General features: G+C 40.2%; 1 protein-coding gene across 2 annotated transcripts; it reads left to right on the forward strand.

Annotated features, from left to right (window-relative positions):
• Positions 1-9,415: 9,415 nt before the first annotated feature.
• lman2la (lectin, mannose-binding 2-like a) lies at positions 9,416-18,068 on the forward strand. 2 transcript variants are annotated; one of them, XM_031729569.2, is made up of 9 exons: positions 9,416-9,643; positions 9,939-10,057; positions 14,303-14,420; positions 14,524-14,606; positions 14,717-14,749; positions 15,081-15,242; positions 15,354-15,468; positions 16,399-16,524; positions 16,607-18,068. In XM_031729569.2, the coding sequence occupies exons 1-9, from the start codon at positions 9,439-9,441 to the stop codon at positions 16,747-16,749; spliced, it is 1,104 nt and encodes a 367-aa protein (XP_031585429.2). In that variant the 5' UTR covers positions 9,416-9,438; the 3' UTR covers positions 16,750-18,068. The 2 variants fall into 2 exon arrangements, with proteins under 2 accessions (XP_031585429.2, XP_031585432.2); XM_031729572.2 differs by lacking the exon at positions 14,717-14,749.
• Positions 18,069-19,752: the final 1,684 nt, after the last annotated feature.

The following is a 19,752-nucleotide window of genomic DNA, read 5'->3' on the forward strand; positions in this document are numbered from 1 at the left end:
CTCTGTAAGGCAGCTGCATCGCCGGAGAGTGACTCTGACCTGAGGCGCTTGCCTCTTTTTGCCGGACATCCTTTCCTCTCCCTCTGCTTCCCTCCAGAGTAGAGGCTGCTTCAGTCGAGTAGGAGACTTTAGTTCCATCCTCTTCAACATTATCAACACTATACACAAAAGAAATTACACTGTGTGTTAGATTTGTCCTGCGCGAGAGTAATATAATGATGCGTAATTCGCGCAAAACTGTTTTCCTTCTTTTAAATCCCCCAATGTTTGTAAGGTAATCAGAAGACTGAAATCATTTTTTGGATAAAAAAGTTTTTATTTTTTAGATATCACATGCCCACTGCAGAGGACATTGGAAGGCCAAACATGTAAAACTGAACTTTGATGGCAAACAGTTGCTTCCCCTGAAAAAGAGGTAAACCTAAGAACAAGTTTAACATCCACAGACCAGCACCACTTTTGATTAGTTCTGTTGTGCTTATTTATTCCCCTTCTTTCAAACACAGAGGAATACCTTGCACTTTGTGCACATCACATATGTTTTTGTTACGGGCTCCAGGAATGGTGCCACAATAACAAAGATGAAATCCCTGCAAATACATATAAAATTCAGGAGCAATGAAGGCACAGTGCACTCGGTTTGCCTCTCAGATTGCATGTCTTATTCAAGTTTCAATAAACATGAACAGAATTAACAATATCCATGTGTGCATTACTGTTTCAGTCCCAGTGTCCTTAAAGTTTACATCTGTCCATTTTCCCAAGTCACAGGCAGAAAAATAAATGGATTCACACTCTACACTTTCCACTATTTTACATGTACTTCATGTGATCTCTCAGTGCAAGCAAAACAAAAATACACACACGCTCTGGCTTAAGCGATTAAAAACCACTGTAGTCTACAGTGAATTGACAGCAATATTCAACTGTATTTAAAGCAAACCACACTCTTATCTGGTTGAAATTAAAGTGGACAACTGTACTGGTTCTGAATACTGACATTGAGCAAAAATAAACACACATCATTTACAGCACACTGAAGATGAAACTCACTTCTGTGTAACATGGGCAACTTCCTTCTATTTTATATGTCATTAACACTCACATATTAAACAGCTTTATACTTTCCAAACCTCAATTATACTTAAGCAATAAAACAGCTTTGTATCAAAAACTTTATATAAAATAGTAAAGTGTGCAGGAGTGCCAACCTTCATAATGAAAAGAAAATAAATCTATATGCATGACCTTCCTGCAAGACAATGCTCTGGGCACTACGACCCACAATAACAAAACATTACCGCAACGTTTCTGCTACTGGCCTGCGCAGCCTGACCCCGCTGTGGAGATGAAACATTGCTATGTAACAAACAGTGGTAGTATTTTTTATACCAAGTACTAACCTGCAAATACAGGTAAAGTTCAGGAGCAATGAAGACACAGTGCACTCGGTTTGCCTCTCAGATTGCATCTGAATAGTGGGCGGAAGTCCATCCCCCTAAAGCAACTGGGGTGCACCTGCCTTGAAATAATAGTTCTACCTGAGGTGTTGCTCCATTATTTAAATCCTTCTGTACAGTCCATGTGACAAAATAATATACTGCATAAATTGGTCATGTTTCCAAAATCATTTTGCGTATTCATAGTCACAGAAAATAACAAATAAACAAATTAAAGAAATTAAATCAAATTACACACATTTTGCTCTTGCAGTTGGATCTGCGATATCTTGATGCATGTGTTTTGTCCACCATCTCTGAAAGATGGATGGCACCATAGTGTCTCAGAGCTTCATTTGGCTGTGGTTTCCACTTTTCATGCGGTGGAGTATAGTCATCTTCACTGTCACTTGCGCTTCCTGCTTGAGCCCGAGTAATCAACTCTTCACCAAGGAGCAGCTTGAAGTCAAGGAACTTCAGTGGTTTCTTCCCCTGAAACTGCAAGTCACTCCTATACTGAAACCACAAGTTGGTCATTACCAGATCAAAAAAGTGGAGAACTGCACGTACTGTCCATTTCAGAGTACGAGAGGCCATCCTGTAGAAACCCAACATTTGGTCAACAAGGTCCACGCCACCCATGTTCGTATTGTACTCAGCAATTGCCAGTGGCCTTGGCACCTGGACAAACCTTTTGTCTTTCTTGGACCATCTTGTGCATGTGTCCTGAGGTTCAATGCCATAGGTAGGGGATGCCATGACAACTGGCTTTTTGTCCAACCACTTAATGACAGCAAGTTCAGGAGGACTTCTTCTGGCTACCATCTCTGATGCCCCTCTTTCTTTCTTCTTGAAGGGCTTATCCCCTATGATCTCGCACTCCCCTTGAATCCTGTTACTCATGAGGGTTCCAGTTCCAGTCAGCCCTTTAATTTTTAGGGTGTCAAGGAGGTTGATAGTTGTAAAGAACCTGCCAAAGAACAGGTGGGTTCCTTGGGGAACAGACTCTGCCAAATGAAGAACAGCTTGCTTTTCAATGCCCTTTCTTCCTGTATCTCTGAAGGTAGTCTTGCCTTCGTGGACCACAAAATCTAAGACCAAACCAGTTGGTGCAGCTAAGACAAACACCTTTAAACCAGTTCGGTATGGTTTGCCTGGTACATACTGGTGCACTGGGCAGCAACCGGTAACTGGGATCATTTGCTCATCAGTGCACAATTTTTCTGTTCTAGGTAGACTCAGACATCCTTGCCTCATTTTGGCCAATAGGGGCCTGATTCTCCACAAGAGATCACTTCTTTTTTCATCATCTGAAAAGTCAAGGTCATTGATGATCTTGATGGAATTTCTGAGCTTGTAGAAATGATTTCTGGTCATGGATTCTGCTACAACTTGAACTCTGGTGTTTGAGGCCCAATTCATTTGAATGTTTGGATATCCTAGACAACCCATGTAAATGGAAATCCCAAAGAATGTCTTCAGCTCTTCAGGAGTGGTATTTAGTGTTGCTCCAGACTCAAGGATTGCGCGCTGATTTGTGCACAAGGCCATTCTTTCAAACGCTGAGTCATTGATGTACTGCTTGAAGTAATCCATTGGGGTCCAGTTTTGGCGTGTCATGGCATCATTGTTTTCAACAATGGCAGGATCATCAATTAGGAATTTGAATCTTGAAAAAGGGAAGAAAACACTTAAATGAGTCTGAATTGTTAAATAAAATTTGGTATTGTTTTAAAATAGAAACTCAAGGTGTACTTGGAATTCCTGCTACACAGTGGGCGCCGACTGGACTGTTCAACTTGATCTGACTCCTCAGTATCTGCTTGCCCTGCCTGAATTTCATCCTCAGAGCTCCCTGAATCATCTGCCTCTGCTTCTGGCTCAAACAATGCATCTTGATCTTTTCATCAGACAACTCAAGATCTGAGTTGTCTGATGAAGAAGATCTGAGTTTCCCTCAACAATTTGCAATGAAATTCTTTCTGCTTCTGAAAAAAGACTCTCTTTTTGGTCATTTGAAAAAACAGAACAAAATGGAGGAAATGACTACAAATGTCCACTACAGAGGACATTTTTTAAACACTTCAATACTATACTAAAATAAAGTTAAAATTAGGCATGCTATGTTTTAATGTGTTATTAAGAGACTTATCTAAAATATGTTAACTACATTTATAGCCAAAAAATTGCTCAATTAAAAGTTTTATGCACTTACTTTTCTTCTTCCCATAAAATGTGCTTGCAGTGATGGCCGTCATGTTCCTTGATGAAAAAACTAAAGTTCCCAAAGCTCCACCCATTCACATTTGGTATCGCTGGAAAGCCCTAAATGTCCTCTGTAGATACCAAAAGGAGGTAATTCTGTAGTATGCAGTGGATGGGAGATATTCAGGTTTAGAAATGTCCCTTACAGAGGACAAAAATATATTGCACTAGCTTATGTGGTTGCAGGGTTAACCCTTGAGGAGAACCTGTGAAGGGGAACACTGGGTCAGACAGAACTCCGTTTATTCTCACTCTTTGTGACCTATCAGTTAAAAACTCTAAAATCCAGCCCACCAGGTTTTTCCTGATTTCAAACTGTTCTAAAAGTCTTTTAATTAAAATATGGGGCTGTATTGTATTAAAAGCAAAAGAACAATCAATGAAAAGAAGTCTTGCAAAAGTCCCTTTACTCTCTACATGTTTAAGAATCAGATTTAGTAGAGTCAAAAGCGCTTCCTCCACTCCTCTATTGGGCCTGTATGCAAATTGCATTGGATCCTGCTGATGTTCAGTCTCATCAGACTAGTGATCCCTACCGCTATGTGCCACTCTGTCCTCATTGCCCTACATGAGGGACAAATAAATGAACTTGTGAAAAACTGCACCATATGCATCAAAGAGCGTTCCAACCCAGTGGAGCCTTTAATGCCAAGCGAACTCCCTGAGAGACCATGGCAAAAAGTTGGAGCAGATCTTTTTAAGTTCAACAACAGCAACTACATACTTCCAGTGGATTACTACTCTAAATTTGTGGAAATAGCCAAACTGACTCCCAAAAGATCAGAAGATGTTATAGTGCATATAAAGTTAATCTTTTCCAGACATGGGATTCCAGAGCTTCTCTACAGCGACAATGGACCTGCAGCAGCTTATGGTTTCAGACAAGATTTGCACAAAGTAATGGTGAGGCTGAGCGTCATGTCCAAACTGATAAAAGAATACTAAAGAAAGCAAAAGACCAATGTCTTGCACTTCTAGCTTATAGACCGACCCCATTGGTTAATGAATATAACCCAGTGCAACTACTGATGGGACCGAGGCTACGCACACCAGTACCCCGGCTTCCTTCTTTGCTCATTCCCAGCCTGCCCAACAAGGCTACAGTGATGACAAAAGAGACATGATGAAGGAGAGTGCTGCATATAACAGGAGACATCATGTGAGAGGGCTTCCACCACTCTCACCTGGATTACAGACACCAGGTGTGAAGGGACTTTCATCTCTTCCCATCTCTTCTCTGTCATCTCTTCTCACACAGAAAAAAAACCCTTAAAAATAAAAGCATACAGAATATATATATGAACAGACAGAAAAAGACAGAATATAATATTAAAACTACTTCTACCCCCGTAACATAAACAAGGGCATTGTTCACAAGGATATCCAAGTGGGTTGGTAGATAGCTATGGCCACACATAGTTTCAGGAATGGAAGCTTCCCAGTTTCTTCCACAGCTGGAGAAAGGGACAACTCAAAAGCAGACAGGGACACGGTCTCATCCTGTGTTGGCACATTTCCTGATGTGCTTAGTGTCACACCACATCGCACAATTAGACACTTGAAAATGGCCTTGAACTGGCCTGGTGAAGGGTTGTTATTCCAGCCCCTTAAAAAAACATATACACATAAACAACAAACGGGTACCAAAAATCCTTTGTTAAGCTCACTCAAATAAGAAACACTGTATTATTTTTGTCTGGTTTGTTCAATTGGCTAACCTTTGTCTAGTTTTTGGACTGGTGTAAAAATCAGAGGGGGAAAGAAGCTGAATGGCTGGATGTCATAATGACAACATAGTTACCATAGAAAAACCCATTGGTGAGTTTAGACCCTTTGGGTACTCAAGTGCCCCCTAAATTATATCAGAGCACCCCTAAAAATAACTATTAATAGTATTAATTATCTTCAAATGTTATATTTTCCTAACTTTTCTACTGACGACAGCACAGGACAGAATGAAAACAGGTTTTCTGTCCAGGGTTGTTGATGTCATGATGTTACAGTGCGTTCACACAGAGGCGTTGCTGTTTCAACAGCGTGGTTTGTCATTAAAAGCCTAAATAAGACTTTTGTTGCTGCAGCAAGAAAAAGATGAAGAGGTAATTTCATGACACAAATCAGTGATGCAGATTTAAAACACACTTTAACTGAAATATAGCAAAAGTTCAAACTGTTCTGATAATGCGGGGACATTTCTGTGACTAATAAAGTGCCTGCTTATTTTTATTTGTTCTCTAAAAGTGTCAAAAACGTTAGCTAATTTAGCTTAAATAACTAGAGATTATCAGCTAATTTTAACCTTCTCATCCACTAGTCTGCTGGTATGTTGTGAGTTGCCAACCAACTAATGTATGAATTCAAAAACTTTAATATAAAACAACTCTATTAACAGTTTGCCTCGTGTACAGGTTATTTTCCAGTGTCTGTATTGAATATATTGAATAATGCTACTTTAAGTGCTTGATGATTTGGTGAACTGCCTCTGTGATTAAGACACTGAAATAATGTTGTGCATATTTCTCATCTTATCATCTTCTTCTATCATCTTATCTCTCATCGTTAACTTCTTTAATGACTGAGCCTTTGCCTCGAGTTTGATAACTAAAGGCTCCAACCTAAAACAGGTGGATTAGATTAAAATCGCTGATTATTCACCCTAAATTATTCTTAGAAACTAACTACAATTGGTCATCCAACTAATTAGGTTGCTTTTGAAGGTAACATTGTATTTTTTATTCAGCTGAACTGAGGTTTGCAAATGTTAATGGGGTTGATTACATTTGTAAACAGCATATTCCTTTAATATTAATTACACTGTATGCATGACATGATAACTGGGAGCTGAGCAGCTGTTAAAGCTTGAACCTAGAACTGCCCCAGGTAATACCCATACATAGAATTAAAACTTACCCGTGAAAGGTAATCCCATATGATCTGGTTTTCACTGTAAAACGGTTCGAACAACTCCATGCAGCACAAGAATGAGTCATGTCTGTCTCCTCAGCAGTGCTGCAAACCTCATGAAATATCCTTCCCGCCCTGGACATGATCTCTTTTTAAGTTGCTGCCCTCTTGCTGACAATTGATGAAGTTCATTTCATCGTGAACAAACAGACTTAAGAACAGCTTCTATCCTAGTGCCATATCAGAACTGATACTGGCGCTGGCTCTTCTTTCACTGCTCTGAGATCAGTTACAAGCAGCTCGCATTAGCAAATAAACAAGTTTCAGTGACAAGTTTCATGTTGCTAACCAGCTTGGCCAAAATGTGTGATGTAGAGAAGATGGAGTTTGAAAATACATAAGCAAGGAAAGCTGTGAGAATTATGGAGAGGGGATGGCAACTCTGACCATGTCTGGTCTAATAAAACAAGCAAGTTGACTTGTTGCAATTTGCAAACTGTATATTTTAATCACCCCTGTAGATGACTGTTAACCATGTCACACACTGGTCTAATGCTGAACATTAAACATAATATGAATTATTTTAAAAGAGCTCATTTAAAAACGTTTAACATTGATAGAAGACAAATTTTCTGCAGAATAATATTTTTACTTTGATACTTTGTGCACAATTTTCCAATTATACAATTTTATATTTGGTGAGGTATTTTTATAGTGTTTTATAGCTTCTTTTTGTAAGATAAGATAAGATAAGAATAACTTTATTTATCCCAAGGGAAATTCTTTTGTCATATACATGCTCAAACCAGCAAGAGAGACAGAGGAACAGATGAATAAGATATACAATATATACAATAAAGAATAGTAGTATACAGTAATATACAATAGGATAGTGCAAAATATAGTATCAAATAACTCTAACGAAGTAACAATATAACTATATCCTGGAGGATTAGTTTGAAAAATGTCTCCACGACTCGTAATTGTCAGCCAATAAATAGCAAATAATTTGGTATAAAAACACAGTCACTCACACTAAATGAGTGTTCTAAATGTTCATCACAGTCACAGCCTGTGGAAAGAAACTGTACTTGAAGCTGCTTGTTTTGGTGTACTCTGTAGCGCCTACCAGAGGAGAGAAGTTGGAACAGGTTGTGCCTGGTCTCTGATGCAACAAATGTGGCATCATTTAAGAGGAAAAAAACAGACTGTTAAACAGTATAAGAGTTATTGCCAAAAAGCATCGTCACAACAAATAAATAATCGATCACACACAAATTTCCTTATTTTTTTGTGCTAACTTGTAGCTGCTGCATGCTGTGTGTGCTATGTTTTTATGCTTTGTGGTCGTCTCTGTGTAGCCAGAAGATTAGCTATGTTGTTATGTCTGTCCATCACTCAGTTCTCCTGCCTTGGGCCTGCAGATCACAGGGAAATGCCACACATCTGTCTGTTGTCACTCCTAGAATATTTCTTTTACAATTTTCTTTACATTTTTAAAATTTTAGTTAGATACTTTTCTATATTTGCCTTTTTTCCAGTCTTAATAGTGTTCATAAAGAGACTAGCAAGAACAATATTAAAGAGCCGTTTCAATAAACAGTGCACAAATGCTGTGATCAAATACTGATGATCAGCTTTTTAAAGCTGTGGAAGTAGTATGTAATCTTAAATTCTATACTTTATATAGATGTCTTTGTGGACCTTTATGGGAGCATTAAATTGTCCAAAATATAGTATCCTATACTTTATATTTATATTCTATAAGTTGTAAAACCACAGTATATGTAGAGTCTATAAAAATAGACTTTTACTGAAAGTACAAATGTTCTGCAGTAAAATATACTTCAAACTCTATATAATTATTGAGTCATTAAAGTGTGAATAGAGTTGGATCTAATTCACTGTAACTGAATCACACCATAATTTATTTGTTGATTTATATGAATCTAAAGAAAGTTCAGTGAATAAATAAATCAAAAATCAATATGAAAGAGGTGTATGTATGTGTGATGTATGCGGTGTGGTGCTTATACATAAACCCTGAAAAATCCATTAATACTTCATTTTTGATGCAATTATTTATGTATCCCTGCTCCTAACCTGCTACAGTGTGCAACTTGGCATCTTCATAAACCAGTGCGTGATCTGAAATGACAAAGCCGCTATGAAAAGTGCAGAGAGGTTTGAATATGGACAGGGGTGTGAAACACATGTGAGCCACACACACGAGCGAGTGCCATCAGTCATGTAAACAAGTGACACATGCAAAAACAAAAACAACAACAAAAAAAAAAAAAAATACACAAAAGCAACCTGATATCAGACAGACCAACACAACCAGAAGCAGACACACACAAAACAGGACCGAAGAGTAGATCTGTCAGTATGGGTGGGGAATAGGCAGTAATAATATTGGGTGAAGTTTGGAATATTATTGTTTCATTGTTTGCCAGAGAGCCTCACTGGATTATATTCCAGTGTTTCTTGAGCTGCCTAATTCATCAACATTTGCTTTTAGCATTTTATAATATGAATAAATATATTTCTACCGTCAAATAATGCACAGAATAAGCACTTTGATGCATAAAAGTCTCCCGAATGCAGTGGAGTCTTGTGAAGTGAAGTCTTTGAAGCTTAAATGTGATGATTAGAATAATATTTCCACAATATACGATCCCGTTAATTATTTAAAACAACTGTATAGTCCTATAGCGTGTCAAAACCATTCCTATTAATTGACAGCCAAACCGAGCAATGGGCACGAGCCATGCAACCCAGTGGACCAATGGGAGTGAAGGTGACGGTTGAGTGGGCTGGGTTTAGAGCAATGATGGCCGCCGCCAGCAGCAGCAGTCTCTACAGCGGCTCCAAATTACTGCTCGGTTTTACATGCAAAGGGAAGAAAATGCCTTTGAAATTTCGCTGGACTATCGCTTTTCTGGTTGTTACTCTGAGCCGGTGTTTTGCCGACGATGACCACGAAATGGAGGAGTTCCTGAAGCGGGAGCATTCCCTTTCCAAGCCTTACCAAGGTACCTGTGGTACAGGAGGGGGGCGCGCGCTGAGGGGCGAGGACAGATATTTCCAGAATAATGTACTCACTCATGAACTCGTGCACGCACTAGCCGCTTTTCTAAGATTAAATCACTCTATATCTTATGCATCTCGTCTAGTGGCATTGTCATAGTGACACACTCAGTATATATTTTGTGCTTTCTTATCTTTCATGCGTTTGTCCCCCTCCCTCCCGCTGACAAAGCACTTTGATCTCAGGCTCAGTGAGCTGTGTTTTGCTGTCATAATAATGGGTGCTGATTGTTTTACCAGGTGTGGGCTCCTCAAGCTCCTCCCACTGGGAGCTGATGGGCGATGCCATGGTAACCACCGACCAGGTGCGGCTGACACCTGACATGCAGAGCAGACAGGGGGCGATATGGAGCCGCATTGTGAGTAAAGGCTGCACTGTGTACAAGTTTACATACTCCCAGTATACTGCATGAGCAGCAGGTCTGGTGACTGATTATTTCCTTGACTTAACTTTAGCTTTAGCTGTTAAAAAAAAAAGTTACAATCACTTTTCATCATCAAGCTCAATGCTAAGTGTCGGATAAAGTGGTGTAAAGCACGCTGCCACTGGACTCTAGAACAGTGGAGATGTGCTCTCTGGAGTGGATTCTCTGTCTGGTAATCCGATGGACGAGCCTGGGTTTGGCTGTTTCCAGGAGAACTGTGATTGTTGGACTGTATTGGGCCAGGTATAAAGGTTGGTGGAGGGACGATTATGGTGTGGGGTTGTTGTTCAGGAGTTATTTCCAGTGAAAGGAACTCTTAATGCGTCATCATACCAATCCATTTTGAACTATTTCATGCTCCCAGCTTTGTGGGAACATGACTGCACACCAGTGCATAAAGCGAGGTCCATGAAGATGAACGAGGGTGGCCTGCGCAGAGTCCTGACCTCAACCCAGTAGATGACCTTTGGGGTGAATTAGAGGGGGAACTGTGAGCCAGGCCTTCTTGTACAAAATCAGTGTCTGACCTCACAAATGAGCTTCTGGAGGAATGACTAGAAATTCCCATAAACACTCCTAAACCTTGTAGAAAACCTTCACAGAAGAGTAAAGGCTGTTAAAACTGCAACAGTTGGGCCGAAATCATATTAAACCCCTATGGATTAAAAATGGGATGTCACCCAAGTTCATATGTGTGAAGACAGATGACCCAATACCTTTGGCAATATATAGTGTCGTTTCAGCTGTACTCGTAACAGCAGGTTAAAATAAAAAAGGGTAGAGCTAACACTGTATTTACAGTTACTGTAAGAGCCAAAGTAAAGAGCTGCAGATGGAGAGGTGAGGGTTAGATTGAAATCCTGCAGGATAATTTCCACTGTGTTGCCTGATGAAGTTAAACACAGAGTCGTGCACTCTGTTTCCTGTTTATAACATTTACTTAGCTACAGCAACATGGGCTAACACCCCAGCCCTGCAGTAAATCCTGATTATTACTACATGGTAAATAAGCAAGATATACTAGGGTTAGAAATGAGGGATGTGTGAGAGCTAATGATAGTCATGCTCTCATCCCAATATGCAGATCCATACATTGTGGTGAAATAAGGGAGCATCCAAAAGTACCGAATCATGAAAATGTTTTGCTAGATTTCTGTAAAGCAGGGATATCAAACTCATTTTACACCAGGGGCCACCTACAGTGCACTGTGATCTTAAGTGGGCCGGACTAGTAAAAGTCCCTATATCTCACTATAAGAAAAAGAAGTGTAATTTTAACATCCACTCTCACGTATTACTATTATTATTTTATACATTTCTGTTGTCTATTCTGTTATTTAATTGGTTTTTTTGTTTTTCTCGTATATATTTATATTTATTGACATTTTTTGATATAAGAAAAAACAAACAAACAAAAAAACAACAACAGACAACACAACAGCAAGGGCTAAAACACACAAATAAGACAAAAGTTTACACTGCAACGACAAAAATACTACTTCAACACTGGCAATAAACAAAAATAAAACGCTAAGGTGGTAGGCTAAGTTATTGGTGATCGATCAAACAGGGCTTTGTTTTAATACATGGTCTAAAAATGGCTGCCACACATCAAAGAAATTACTAAGTTTGTCCGCTAATGTATACCTAATTCTCTCCATATGTAGTAGAGCAGTCAGTTCTGTGAGCCACATTTTGAATTGAGGTACAATATCCGACTTCCAGAGAGTCAAGATAATTTTCTTAGGAATTACCATTCCGAACAAAACTGTAGTTTGTGCAGCAGAGCTGAGGTGTAAAAGGGAAGAGGAAGATCCAAACAATGCAATTACTGGGTCCGGCTCTAATGTGCAATTATAGATATCAGAAAAACAATTAAAAATGTCCAACCAATAGTTATACAATTTGGGACAAGTCCAAAACAAATGAGTAAGAGAGCCTTCTCCAAGTTTACAACGATCGCATATCGAACTGATAGAAGGAAAAATCCTGTGCAGTTTAGTTTTTGAATAATGAAGTCTATGAAGCACTTTAAATTGAATTAACTGATGCCTTGCATTTATAGAGCAAGAATGGATCCTACACAGACTCCTCTCCCACACCTCATCTCCAATCAGCAAACCAAGCTCTTCCTCCCATGCCATCTTCAAAAGTCAGATTTAAAATTTAAATACTCAGAAAAGGCTTTCACAAAACCAGAAACCAACTTTTTAGAATCCTGGGAACTCAGAAGGAGTGTAAAATTGACCCCTCTTCCGGAAGAGATGGAAAATTAACAATACTCTGACGAACATAGTTTCTTATCTGTAAATAATGAAAAAAATGTGATGCAGGGAGAGAGAACTTGTTCTGCAACTGAGTAAATGATGCAAACTGCCTGTCAATATATAAATCTTTGAGAGTAATAATACCTTTCTCTGTCCAGACCTCAAAAGAGGCGTCTAAACATGAGGGTGGAAATGCATGATTACCGTATATTGGAGTGTGGATCAAGTGTCTGGTAGACCACAACCTTTTTGATCTGACTAAAGATTTTAACGCAGTTCGAAACTATAAAATTATTGACCTTGGTTCATGGATTAGAGGATGAAAAAGAAGAGCAGGAGGGAACTATTCTCAACCCCACCACTCTCTATGACCACCCAAGGTGGGGTATTGGCAGACTTAACTTTTTTGTACCCTTCCTGCCAGTAAGCAAGAGTTCTAGCATTTGCAGCCCAATAATAAAACTGAAACAGTGGCAAAGCAAATCCACCCTTAAGTTTTGACTTACATAGATGAACTTTTGATATCCTGTGAGTTTTAAAGCCCCAGACAAATGGTAATACTACTGAGTCGATCACTTTAAAAATTGCTTATTCAGAAAAATAGGTAAGTTTAAAAATAAATATAAAAATTTAGGAAGGGAAACCATTTTGATTACTTTAATGCGACCTACCATGGAAATAGGGAGAGCCCTCCATTTCTCAACATCTATTTTCAATTTTTCTACTTGTTCAAGATAATTCAACTTAAAGATCAATTTAGGATCCTTAGGCAAAATAACACCCAAGTATTTCAATCTGTCTGTAATTTTAAAAGGCAAAACTTTTAAAAAATCAACATCCAAATTTGCAGTTAAAGCCACAAACTCACTCTTCTGCCAATTAATTGTATAACCTGAGATTTCCCCAAATGACCTCACCACATCTAAGAGTACAGGAACAGATCGCTCAGGATTTGACAAAAACAAAACAACATCATCCACATATAAGGAAATGTAGTGCTTGATATTTAATTGTTTTTCTCTTACTTGTGTGAAAGACTTTGGGTGCAGTTTTCATCAGCTGTAAAATTTACGAAAATACAGTTAAATGTATGCCCTCCTTTACATTTTCCAAAGAGTGGACCAGATTGGAGTCATTGCTGGGCCAATTCTGACCCCTGGGCCTTATGTTTGACACCCCTGCTCCATAGTAAAGCACAAATGTTTCTTCCACTTTCAGTAGTTGCTGCAAGAAACATTGAAGGTTTAGACATATAGTTATTGTGCAAATGCATGCTATGACTGTGTGGTCGTGATAAGAGCTGGTGTAGACTGACACAAACTGGGTGATAACCACAGCCTGTCTTCAGTGGCCGAGGCTTCACTAACTTTTCAGTTTAAGTCGTTTTGTTCTGAAACCGTTCTGACTTTAAAAAATGGGCTTTTGACATTGTTATGCTCAGTCACAATATGACGGTGATATTTGGTTTTAAGAATTGGTTAGATGTGGTTCATTACAGTAAGAAGCTTCAGTCGCTGGCTTTTGCTTTCAACAAAAGCTTGACTGCTTATCCACCATCATCTTTACTGTAACCCTGCTGATTTTATCTCACACTGGTAAACAAACATCCTCACCGTCTGCTGCTCATGACTGTGGTTGGGTTAAAAACCTCATGCATCTACCTCAATCTTAGTGGACTCACTAAAATGATGAAGTCTGCTTCTATTTTCCTTTCCTCTTGGCTTGACCTCAACCCATCCTTAAGTGTTATCCATGTAGTCAGCTCACCTACACCTAATAAAGCTCTATATCAAATGTAGCAGGCAGTGAAACGTTATATACTCAAAAGGAAACCAGACTGTGGAACAGGACTAGGCCTACCAAAGACTTTTAACTTATACTTCTGTAGCTTATTGGACCTGTTGTGTTTTAGCCCTGCCATCTGACGGACTGGGAGATGCAGGTGCACTTTAAAATTCACGGGCAAGGAAAGAAGAACCTGAATGGTGACGGGCTGGCCATTTGGTACACGAAGGAACGCATGCAGAAAGGTAAGCACTACAGGACGTAATTTAAACCTAACCATGTGCTAAATAAACTACAAGAACTAGTTTTTATATGTTACCAGCACTCTGTCTGTAAATCCTTTTCCAGGGCCTGTTTTTGGAAATAAGGACAACTTCACTGGCTTGGGCGTTTTTGTGGACACATATCCCAATGAGGAGAAACACATAGAGGTACGCTGCTGTGATCTGATTACTGTGCGGGTGCACTGTGGGCTTAACAAGTGCCAGTTTGTGTAAAAGGGGCTGTATTTTTCTTCTTTTGTGCACACAATTGGATACAGGCGCAGAAGAAGAGATACACTCCTCGCACACAGGTAACCAGTGTTTTTAACATCTGACCCTCTCCCTATGATCTGGCCTCCACTCTCATTTAACCCTTTTTCTGCCCTCCCCACATGGTTTGTTTGTGGTTACAGCTGGGTCATACTTAATAAAATGTTATAAAATTACACAAAACAATCACATAATAGGAAGTGAGCCTGCATTTCCTAATTGTTCTCCACTTTATTGTTTCTTCTTCTCCTTTAGCCCTTTTTCTTTTTCCCAGCTTGAGCTGCTGTCACTGTAGTCATACTAATGTGGATTCACTCTTATTAAAATGCCATGACCCTGTTCTGTCTCTAATTTTCCTCCTGTGACCACAAGAGGATCTTCCCCTTCGTCCTGGCAATGGTGGGGAATGGCAGCATCAGCTACGACCACGAGCGGGATGGCCGGCCCACAGAGCTGGGTGGCTGCAACGCTATGGTGCGCAACCTCAAGCACGATAGCTTCCTCTTCATCCGATACGTCCGCCGCAGGCTCACGGTGAGAGACACAGCCTTTGAATTATTTTGGCGTGCAGGAAAAAGCAGCTTGTATCATATAAGTTGTTTCTAAGTGGTGAACCTTAGAAGTAAATGGAAATGTCTCGCCCAGGTGATGATAGATATCGACGGGCAGCATGAATGGAGGGACTGCCTGGACCTACCTGGGGTGCGGTTGCCACAGGGCTATTATTTTGGTGCTTCAGCAATCACTGGAGATCTCTCAGGTAAACATGTGCAGAGTAATAACATGGCTGGTTTTGGCTTGATCTTTATAAACCCACCACAGACTGATGCACACAACACTAGTGATGGGTTTACTCTTTATCTGTAGGGAGCTTTTTAAAGCTGTTGTTGTGCGCTTCAGAGGTCATGTGTGGCATTGAGCCAACTGCAAGACGCAGAAACAATGGAATGAAGTGAAATCGAGCCTTTATTTAAGCTAGTACAAAACAAAGGAAAAACAGAGGGAGAGACAGACAGAAAAAACTCAGTGAACCAATGACACCCTGAGAACAATGGACTCGAAAAAGAGACAGAAACACAAAAAAATAGAGACCACAGAGGAGGTTAATGGATGCAGTGAAGGACAATATGCAGAGGGTTGGTGTGTGAGAGGAGGATGGTAGAGATGGAGGCAGATCTGCTGTGGTGAACCATACAGGGAGCAGCTGGAAGAGGTTTAAATGTGAAAATCCACTTCTCCAAAGAATTTGGGGAACATTTGATCATCACAGTCTAACACCAAGTAGCAGACCTGTCAGTTCTCACGCCACCATCAAGCAGACAAGAGTATATTTTGCAAAACTGTAGTAAAAATGGGATTAGGAAATGTAAAAATATGAAGAACAAAGAAACTAGATGGTGTTTATTGTCGTTGTCTGGCCTTGTGTAACAGGACACTCTACTTAGATATTAAAACTCTAAATTATGGCCTCAGGGCTGTGAATATTTAGCGCTGTGAGCTGGGATTTTAACCTTTAAATCAGCAGTTTAGTTGTGAAAATAATGATCTTACCATCGATTCAAAACACCAGCTTCACTTGAGCTGAATTACAGTGCAAGAAGATTGCTAGAACTCCATATTAGCTCCTAATCTCTGGGTATCTGTTTAGCTTTCTTTTTCACATTTCCATTTACTGATTCTTACTTAATAGATAACCATGATATAATTTCCATGAAACTCTACCAACTGACGGTGCTGCGGAGCAAAAAGGAAGAAGAGGAGGAGGAAGAAGACGTGATAACCATACCCAGTGTCGACAACATGGAGCTTATCAGATGTGAGATAACACAGTCGCGCATCACTTAGTGGAGTTTCCATCAGAGGGTGTGCTTTTTACTCACTGCTGCGCTCTCTTTCAGTGGGTCAGAGTGATGAGGGGATGAGCGGAATAGCCATTTTCTTCACCGTGCTCTTCTCTATGGTGGGGTGCATCTTCCTCATCGTTATCGGCCTGGTGGTGTACAGCCACTGGAACGAGAACAGACGCAAGCGCTTCTACTGAGGACAACAACAAAGCAGACGGCGATTGTAAAAGCTATCGTGGTCCACGGACACAACTGCACTGAAAGTGAGACGCTGCTGTCAGCCGGCACTGGTTTGTTTTTGTTTAAAATCCCGAGGACAACTCAGTTTGACAGGAAGGGGAGTGGATGTATTCCCTGCTACACAAAAAGCCATACTCCAACTTTGCCATCAGTAGCCGTGAACCAGGATCTCAATTCACACTTTGTCCTCACCCCCCCGCCCCCGGTTGACGTGCACCAACTTGGCCTTACCATCTCCACCTCTGTACATGATACAAAGCAGATGTGCAGCACCTTCACTGACTTCTCATGAGCAGCTATATTTTGTGTTTTGGTACTGTTTGCTGGATTTGGAGGATATTTTTTTCACTGGTTTTGAGCTTTGAGAAATCTACTTAAGTAAGCTGATGTGTTCCTGCTTGCAAGCCCATTAATTACCTGCAGTACAAAGCGCTAATCGAATATTAGCAAAAGCCACTGATCCGCTTCTTTGCATTAGAAAAGCCTCTCAGTTTATACTGTGCTGTATTATGTGCTCTATATTCTTATTGTTGTTTTAGCATGCATGGCGTTTGTGTGGGTTAGTTTTAATTAACTGTGATCTGCTTTGTTAACATCATGTGTGAGCTTTTAGCCGTTCTATCTACACATAGCATGTGTCAATGGCAACGATCAGTGTTTCAGGGAAATTATCAATTTAAGTCAGTTGCTTTGTCAAAATGTTTATATTTCATACCTTTACCCTAGTCTGTGTGTGCATTTTTAACAAATGGTTTTTATTTTCACTACTGCTGTTTTATGTTTGTTTTACTTTATAAGAAGATGCTTCTTTCGGCCCCATCTCTGTTTCTATTTATCACGTCACACCCTTCCTGACACCACCCTCTCATTTTCCCAGGCTTAGGACCAGCACTAGGAGTAAACTAGCTTGAGACCAACTTTTTTTTTTTGCATATTATAAACTAAATTAACGTCTTTTAATAACGTAACCTCCGTCCCCCCTCCCCAGTGAACACACATACGTACCGGTTTGGGACAAGACTGCCTCGTACGAGTCTGGGTGCTGACTCGACTCCGTCTTCTGCTGTATGGTCTGAGAATGGTCTACACCACACGTCATCATATCTCTTAGGTGGTGCTTTTTATTTATTGTGCAGTCTTTGGAAACTTTGTTTGTTTCTGTAACCACTTTATCCACCGCACTACCTTATTTATGTTTTTTAAATTATCTTTTATGAAACTGTGCCTCATGTATGCAGTCAGTGACTTAGGATTTACAATAAATTTAGCAGTTTTTATCTTGCTTCTGTGTCCTGAAGTGTTTGATGTATTTAATGGCATAGAGGGTAGTGAGCACTGTTAAGATGGCTTACTGTGTTTTTACACATTTATGAGTACAGCCCTACTACTGTCATTGCTTACGCCCATGCTACCCTGAACACGCCCAATCTCAGAAGCTAAATGGTAAATGAAGTTCTTGTATAGTGCTTTCTAAGAGCTTTCTATCTAACATTCACACTCCAATGGATGCATCAGAAAGCAGGATACCCAAGGATACTTTGGGAAGCACCACAATTTTCCGATTAGATGTTAGCAGATCTCCCCAACCAGGTGTGGTAAGCTTGGGGTGGCTCAGGAGGTGGAGTATGTCATCAAGTGTGAATGTTAGATAGAAAGGTCATAGGTGTAGAAAAAGTTCTTGTATGAATGGGTGAACGAGGCAAGTTGTATAAAGTGCTTTGAGTGCTCAAGTAAAAAAGCACTATATAAGAACCCATCCTTTTCATGTAATATTTGCATTTCTCCATATGTCTGTAGCTGGGGCACAGAAACCCCATTTTTCCTTTTTTTCTATTTTATTTGTGATTGTAGGAGGGTTTCATTACACACTGTTATTCTCTAGGTATCTAAAAATCAAGGATCATAAACCTTAATGACTACAGACCCAATGTTCTGTCCTCTGTAGTTATAAAGAGTGCCTTTCACTGTCAATGAGTATGCAGTTAACATGGCACAGCACTTCATTCTCCAGCACCTGAACTCTACAAGAACTTTTTCCAGGTTACTTTATGGACTATTTCCACTTCCAACACCATCATGCAGGACAAGCCGCCCCAGTTGCATGTACCTGCAGCTGCATCGCTGACTTCCTGCATGACTGGAGGCAGAAGCATGTGAAACTGCCAGACATATGATGGGCTCTCCGTCTGTCAGCACTGGTTCCCTTTAAGGCTTAATATGGTGATCTGTTGTAGACACAATAACCTGGAGCTTAGTGCTGTGAAAACAGTGGAGGTGATAGTGGATTACTACCAGCGCCTACAGACTCCATCTCTCTATATCGCAGGAGCTAAAAATCAGCTTCCTCATCAAGATTGCACAGCAAAAGATGCACTACAAGCGCCAGGGACTAGGGCAGGCTGCAGCGTGTTATCAGTTCTGCCAAAAAGGTGACTGGCTACAATCTGCCTTCTCTATAGAGCTATACACCACCAGGATGCTGAGATGGGTTAAAAAAGTTTATGTCTGAAGTTTATTCCTCCTCATGACACCGAACAATGCAAAAAACTTGAAAGGCAAATTGTTACTGTGAGGATAACTTTCCAATTCTGAGCTCTGATATAGAAAATGTGTTGATTTTAGTTGATTGTGATAGGCTTCAGCTATAATTTAATATATAATTTCACAGTCTGTTCTAAATGAGGGGCAGCACGGTGGCACGGTGGTTAGCACTGTTGCCGCACAGCAAGAAGGTCCTGAGTTCAATTCCACCATCAGGCCGGGGTCTTTCTGTGTGGAGTTTGCGTGGGTTCCCTCCGGGTACTCCAGCTTCCTCCCACCGTCCAAAGACATGCAGCTTGTGGGGATAGGTTAATTGGATAATCCAAATTGTCACTAGGTGTGAATGGTTGTCTGTCCCTGTGTGTTAGCCCTGTGACAGACTGGCGACCTGTCCAGGGTGTACCCCGCCTCTCGCCCTA

The sequence above is a fragment of the Oreochromis aureus genome, linkage group 7, assembly GCF_013358895.1.
Source record: "Oreochromis aureus strain Israel breed Guangdong linkage group 7, ZZ_aureus, whole genome shotgun sequence".
NCBI lineage: Eukaryota > Metazoa > Chordata > Actinopteri > Cichliformes > Cichlidae > Oreochromis > Oreochromis aureus.